At 50.9% G+C, this 7,506-nt stretch overlaps 1 protein-coding gene across 1 annotated transcript in view; it reads right to left on the bottom strand.

The window, feature by feature from the left end:
* Nucleotides 1–92: 92 nt before the first annotated feature.
* Nucleotides 93–7,506, bottom strand: part of DACT3 (dishevelled binding antagonist of beta catenin 3) — a 37,581-nt gene continuing 30,167 nt past the window's right edge. The window contains exons 2-4 of the mRNA XM_035117491.3: nt 4,507–4,618; nt 4,044–4,202; nt 93–2,168 (exon numbers count right to left, since the gene is read on the bottom strand). Of these exons, the coding sequence (XP_034973382.2) occupies nt 532–2,168; nt 4,044–4,202; nt 4,507–4,618 (1,908 nt within the window). The 3' untranslated portion in view covers nt 93–531. The remainder of the gene's footprint in view (nt 2,169–4,043; nt 4,203–4,506; nt 4,619–7,506) is intronic.

Below are 7,506 nucleotides of genomic sequence, written 5' to 3'. Positions count from 1 at the left end.
TCCCTCCCCCCATCACTTTCTTTAAAGCAATCCTCCTTTACAGGCAAGTTGTTGACCAAAAAGACATCATCCACAAAAAAACACCCCCCAAGAAACAAAACACTGAATTTTATTTACACAGAGAGAAAGGATATCTTTACAGGAATACAAGATTGGCAGTGTCAATGCAGACTCGAGAGTTTTGCAACGAGAAACCTGGACTCCTGAGAAGTTAACTGTACAAAAACCATAATAAATACTACCTCTCTTTTAAAAATGGACGGGATTAGAAAGGGGTGACAGCAGAGGGAGCGAGAGGGAGGGAAACCATTTTAGCAATTTTTCGTGCAGCTGGGAAAAGAGAGTTAAGAATCATGGGCACCCCAAATTCTGTTCAAAGGCAGTGTTAACTTCCCCAGGTTTTCCCTGAGGGACAGAAGTGAAGCAGATCACTCAGTCCCAGGGCTGGAGCCGGACCGGATGTTGGGGGAAATGTGGGGTGCATTCGAGGGAGACCTTTCTGCCGAAAGAGGGACAAAAGGCCGTCCTCCTTCACACAGTCGTCATGACTTTGAGGGAGCCCGAGCGGAAGCGCATGATCTTCTTCTTCAGCGCATGCGAGGCCTTGATCTTGACGAAGACCTTGGGCTGCCCGCCCACAGCCTTCCCCGGCCCGGAGGCTGATATGAGCTGAGGAGAGAGCTGCTGTGGCCACACCAGGCCGCCGCTCTCGTCTGTGTCGCTGGACGCCCCGCTGCTGTAGGCTGCAGGCGAGTCCCCGTCGCTCAGGCTCGACTCGCTGTCTCCGTAAACAAGGCCTTCCTCCAGGCGGCACATGGGCGCTTGCCGGGCCGGCTCAGCTGAGCATTCGGAGTCGCTCCCAGCATAGCTGTACCCCACTGGCCCAGCCCCTCGATGGCCCCGGCATGGCTCGGCGGCGCTCCCGCCGGGGGCCTCCTCCTGGCATATCTCCGCCGTCGAGCGCCACTTGCGGTAGCCGCTGGCCACGTTGCCATGAGGCCGCCTCGGGCGGGCCGGCTTGCTGGCGGCCTCGTCCCGCTCAGCCGTGCCATACTTGACCCCCGGTTTGTTGAGGAGGCTGTTCTCCGACTGCGAGCGAGCCGCCTTCCTTGACCTGGGGGAGCTTTTCCGGCCGCCCCCTTTCCTCCCTGCGGCCTCACCGCCGCCCTCCTCGCTGAAGCGGCATTTCTTGGGGAGTGCCGACACCCGCGGCCGCTCCCTGGGCAGCAAGGGGGCCCGCTCCGGTGACAGTTCCACAGAGCGCCCCTTGGTCAGGGGAGGGGGCTTTTTTTTGCCAGGCCGCAGGGCCTGCTGTGCCCGGGGAGGCTGCTGAGCTGGGATGTAGTGAGCCTTGACCATGAGGCAGGCCCCGTCCTCAGACTCATAGGAGCCCAGGTCCTGGTTGCTACTAGGGGCGACTCCATCGTCTCTATCCAACAGCGGGGACGATGGATAGGCTGCTTCATACTGGTCAGCGGCCGGAGGTCTCATATGGGCCAAGGCCTGCAGCTTGGGGGGCTTCTTGAGGCTGGCGTGGGGCGGGGTGTAGTCCTCAGAGGCTGCTTTGGCCGCCAGCGTCCTCTCGGCCGCGGCATCCCACGAGGACCAGATCCGCGTGGCTGCGGCGGCGCCCCCTTCATGGCTGCAGGGCGAAGGGGTACTGCTGCCCCTCTCCACGGCCGGAGGATGTTTGCGCTCAGCCGGCGGGGGGAGAAGCTCCAGGGGCCTCTTGCAAAGGCTGTTTTGCCTGGCCACGGCACCCTTGGCAGGCGGCTCCGAGCCCAGGCTCGTCCGGGGCCTGCTGCCCCTCACCAGCTGGCTGCGGCGGCGGACGAGGCGAGAGATGTAGCTCTCCACTTTGTGGCAGTGTGAGGCGGCAGCTTCCGAGTAGAACTGGAACTCACCGCCGTAGGCATCCAGGCCCCCATCCCCATCTGCGGGGTAGGCCTGGGAGGCAGCCGAAGAGAAAGCGGGGTCTTCGTAGAGGTGGCTCCGCAGCAAGGGGTTCTGCAGGGCCACGGCATGGAGAGGGCTGGGGTACAGGAAAGGGTCTGGTGGGTAGCCAGCGGGCTCCTCGGCGTAGTCGTGGGAACTGGAGTAGGGGGCAGAGAAGGAGCGGGGCACTGTGCTCCGATGGGGCCCATCTTTGCTGCTGTTACCCACATCGCCTGGGAACCGAGGCAGGAAGAAAAGGAGACAGAGAGAGAGAGAGAGAGAGAGAGAGAGAGAGAGAGAGAGAGAGAGAGAGAGAGAGAGAGAGAGAGAGAGAGAGAGAGAGAGAGAGAGGTTGGCTGAAATTCGCTGGCCACATTACATTTAAAAAGTGGCATGACGCCATTTTAAACATGGCTTCTCCCAAAGAATTTTGGGAGCAGTAGTTCGTTGAGGGTGCTAGCAGTTGTTAGGAAACACCCCCACCCAACCACCATTCCCCTCCTAGAACTACAATTCCCTGTTCCATATGAAGAGGGATTTATTGCTAAAGCACTCTGGGAATTTAAGCTCTAGTGGGGGGTCTCCTAACCGCTCTCAGCATCTTCAACAAACTACTGCTCCCAAAATTCTTTGGGAGAAGCCATGACAATTTAAAGTGGTGATGTGTCACCTGCCTTTTTATTTATTTATGATTTTCAATAGCTTTACAATCATTTCAAAATTTCAAAACTTGACTTCCTTCCCCCTCCTTCTGTGGTTCCTTAAATTTATTTTAAATATTCTCTGCACATCCAAATTAACTTAATTAGCTCACCGTGTTTCTCATATTATAAGACATGTCTTATATTTATTTTTTCCTAAAAAACACACACTATGGCTTATTTTCAAGGGATGTCTTATTTTTTCCCTCCTCCTCCTGCCGCAGCTGGCATTGCTACTGCGCCTATCACTATGTCTTATTTTCGGGGTATGGCTTATATTCCTTGAATGCTTAAAAATCCTGCTATGGCTTATTTTATGGGTATGTCTTAAAATATGAGAAACAGGGTCATTATATATTTAAATATACTGTATACTCTTATAAAACTGCAGGTTATTACATTAATCCTGCCAATGTTCTTATCTGTTTACAGTTTGTTTTTACTGCAAATATTCAATAAACCATTTCCATTCTTTTACAGCAGTACCTCGCAAGACGAATGCCCTGCAAGACGAATGCGTCTTGCGATCTGATGGTGACTCACAAGACAAATTCTTTTTGCGAAAATTCGTCTTGCGAATCGCGGTTTCCCATAGGAATGCATTGAAATTTAATTAATGCGATCCTAAGGGCAAGAAAAGAAATTTCAATGCATTCCTATGGGAAACCGCGATTCGCAAGACGAATTGATTCGCGGAACGAATTAAATTCATCTTGCGAGGCACCACTGTATTAAAAGTTTGTTATATTGATTTCTTATTTTTCCGGTAAGTTTTGCCATTTCAGTATATTCCATAAGTTTTTGTATCCATTCTTCTTTTGCTGGGAATTTTTCTTCTTTCCACTTTTGAGCAAGAAACATTTTTGACACTGTAGTCGCATACATGAATAAATTTCTATACAGTTTCGGTGGTTCTGTCCCTATAATTAGTTTTTTTATTTTATTTTTACAAATGTTATTTTAAACATCTATTTCAGTTCATTATATATCATTTCCCAGTAAGCTTGTGTCACCTGCCTTGGGCATCATCTCCGCTATACCTTTAAAGCAGTATTGTACCACTTTGAACAGTCCTGGCTCCCCCCCAAAAAAATCCTGAGAGGGGTACTTTTTCAGGGTGCTGAAAACTATTAGGAGACCCTCTGTTCTCCTCAGAGGGGTACAATTCTCAGAGTGATTTAACAGTCAATCCCCCTTTGCAGGGAATTCTGGGAATGTGGGATATCGCCTTGCAACTCTCAGTCCCTTAAACAAACCAGCTCCCAGAATTCCTGGGGGGAAGCCAGGACTGCTTTAGAGTGGCATCATGGTGCTTTAAACGTTGTGGCCCAGGCCCACCCCGACTTCCACACGGGTTATGCCTCAGAAGCCCCCACCCTCCTTCCCTCCTCACTGCCCCTTACTCACCCACAGACTTGGGGCGCTCATTGGCGTAGCCCAGACGGGACTCAGGTCGGCCGATCCGGGAGTAGGACCCTGAGGCTGACGGGAAGCCGGAAGAGGAATCCCCAAACCCAGAGGCAGGAGAATCGGAGGCCACCGCCGACTGCGCCCCCTCGTAGAAACCTGGCGGGAGAAATGGGCATCTAGGGTTATCCTTTTGGCTCGTTCCCCCACCCACCCACACCCACCCCGTCCTCTACTTGCCAGCCTAGCAGAGGGGATGGCTGGCCTTGTTGCAAGCAGGCACAGCAGTGGGGTTTGAGGGTCCAGTTATTTGGCCCTTTGCGGAGCCTGGAAGGGAAAGAGCAGGCCCCTTCCCTAAAACTGGTCTGTGACCAAGAAGAGAGCATTTATTTGGGGCGAAGCAACAGGCCAACAATGGGGAAGCGACCAGGGGGCTGCAGTTGGTGGGCACGTTCCCCCTTACCTGAACTGGGCCAGCTGTCTGTCTCGCCTGCCTCCCCGCAGGTCTTCTCAGGGTATAGTCTCAGCAGCCCCAGTTGCTGTTCCAGCTCCCACATCAATCCAGGCAGGGCATCCTGCAAAAAAGCAGATAAAAGTGGCTCAAAGAATCATGCATTTAGGATGCACAAAAAATCCACCCTACCCCTCATCTGGATCTCTGCACAACTGCCAGAAGGCCGCAGACCGCAGCACCAAGACACTTGCAGAGAAACGCATGCCATGCTTTCCCTTAAAAATAAGTAAATACAGCGATCTACTCCTTGTTGCACACAAACCAGGAACAATGAGGAGTTGTTTTTTTTGCAGGGGTGTTGCAAATGTGTACATCTCTCCTTGGTAGCATTTTGTAGTACTAGAGAAGATGTTGAATTCGGAGGGACCCCGGCGTGGCTAGCTTTTCACCAAACTCGGCACAACCCGAACGATTGGTCCCCCGCTACCGTTTCTCCTTGTGAGATTTTTTGGGGAGTCTCAGACGTTTTCCCCAAGCCTTGTTGCAACTGGGTTAATCCCTGCTGGTCCAAGCAGCAGGTGTGGGGTTGGTGGGAGGGAACAGGGAAGGCTGGCGCTTGCCAGGGAAAAAATGTCGCTTTACAGCAAACAAACAAGCTTTGCCCTATTTCCAAAGCTTGATGCCTACGCCAGACAGGGCAATCTCCCCTACCGAATCCTCGGTTTCTGGTCTCTGTGCTTCAAACCTAAGAAGTAAGGAGAGCTAAGAGTGTCCCTGAGCAGGTGCAAAGTGCATTTCCCTAACCATGCGGCATCTAGACAGGTTTCAGTGGCACAGCAACTGCTTTGGTCTGAGAACCAACCCTGCTCAAGGAAGACATTATTGAGCTAGACGGTGTAAGGCAACTTCTTATGCCTAGACCTCCTTTATTGCAGCAAAACAGTGAGAGGGCCCCCGCTGGACTATTCTTCCTTTTTCTGAGCACGTGACTTCTGGAGTGCGCGCCCCCTCCTTTGAGAAAAGAGAGAGGTCTCCTCCCGAATTCGTGCAGCAAGGGGTGGAACCAGCAAGGGGGACCCCCCGCTGCCAACAAATGGGGTCAGAAGTCCAACTGCACGCACAAACACGCCACCTTTGCAGACAGCTGGAACTTGAACCCGAGGCACCAGGAGAGGTGTGTGTGTGTGTGTGTGTGTGTGTGTGTGTGTGTGTGTGTAGAAGCACAGGCTGGGAAGGAGAAGGAAATTGAGTGGGCTACAGGGTGACATTTGACCGCTAGGCAGATGGGTGCGCAAGGGACAAAAAGGACTCATTTAAGAGCGTCACTCAAACTCTGGTCTGGAAACAAAGGGGCAAAATTCTCACCGCACCAAAGGAAAAGGAGTGTGTGTGTGTGTGTGACTGCATTCACACCATTCATTCACACTTCAACCAGCCATGGCTTGGCCCAAAGAATTCTGGGAGCTGTCGCTTGTTTAGGGTGCTGCCAAGAGTTGTTAGGAGACGCCCCCCTGTTCCCCTCTCAGAGCTACAATTCCCAGAGTTCCTTGTGAAGAGGGATTGGCTGTTAAATCACTCTGGGAATAGTAGTTCTGGGAGAGGGACAGGGTCCTCCTTAGCAACTCTCAACACCCCTTCACCAAAGACAGCTCCCAGAATCCTTTGGGGAGTAGGGAAGCCATGTCTGGTTAAAGTGGGATCACAGTGCTGCATTATTATTATTATTATTATTATTATTATTATTATTATTATTATTATTATATTTGTATGCCGCCCATCTGACTGGGTTGCCCCAGTCACTCTGGGTGGCTCCCAACAGAATATTGAAAATACGATTAAAGTGTTTTTGGTGGCTTGGAATGAGGATTAAACAAATGAACGGAGAACTCTATGCAAGAGGGCTGTGGTTTCCAGGGAGCAGTTTGGCATCTGTTGTTGGTTTGACGGTGTTTTTTGGACTAGGAGGAGGTTGAGGTTTTGTTGATTTGCTAATCAGTGGGTCAGAGTATTGCTTTGTTTACTATTTAATAATTCATTGATACTATTTATACAAATGGTATTTTTCCCCCATTGAGTGTTACGTTGTATGTTATCTTGACAGCTCAGTCGGCAGAGCAAGAGACTCTTAATCTCAGGGTCATGGGGTTCGAGCCCCACATTGGGCAAAAGGATTCCTGCATTTCAGGGGGTCTGACTTTTGTCATCTTGTCCAGTGATGTCATGTTCAACCAGACCACATGGAAGGAGGCAAGAAAAGAGCAGGTTTGGCGGGGGTGGGAAGCCCTTCATGCTTTGCGATGCAAGTTTGGAAGGGCGGGGGGGGGGGGAGAGACCTGAATGTAGCCCACCTAATCTGCATGAATGCAGCAGCCCATTTTGAACGCTGTGCAAATTAGCTTGGAGGTAGATTTCAGAAGGCCGCAGATACAGCAAGCCAACAGGCCATTTTGAAATCTGCATGCATTTGAATGCATTTGCACATATGCATTTTGAACCACAGACAGAGGAAGGTGACTTACAATGCATGTTAGACCATTGGCCCATCCCTACGCCAGGGAAGAGGTGCCTCAGGCCAGGGGGATTTTACTTTTACTAGCTTTTACTACCTGGGTTTTAGGTCTCTGCCCCAGGGCATGCAGCTGGCAGCTAAATAAATAACCACTAAGAAAAGGCAAACAGCAACTTTTGCACCTCGCCAACTTGCTCTTGCCAACCTGGGCTGGCAAGAGCTTTCGGATATGCTCTGTCCTGGGGTGAAATTCAATTTGGTTTGCATTTAAAGGCAAAACTACCTAATTTGCCTTTTCCAAAATGATATGCAAACTGGCAACACAATCCGCCCATCGAAATTCAAACAATTTTGCCATGTCATTCCCCGGCCGAGTAGCGTGTACAATATCCCATCTGCTAGGGTAAAGCGCTCATATTTAAAAACATGTATCAGTGAAAATAACTTACAAAAATGCATGAGAGTGGGGAAAATGGCTTTGCAAAAATGTGTAAATTAGG

The sequence above is a fragment of the Zootoca vivipara genome, chromosome 6 (assembly GCF_965207765.1).
Source record: "Zootoca vivipara chromosome 6, rZooViv2.hap1.1, whole genome shotgun sequence".
NCBI lineage: Eukaryota > Metazoa > Chordata > Lepidosauria > Squamata > Lacertidae > Zootoca > Zootoca vivipara.
This window is presented reverse-complemented; position numbering and strand designations above follow the sequence as displayed.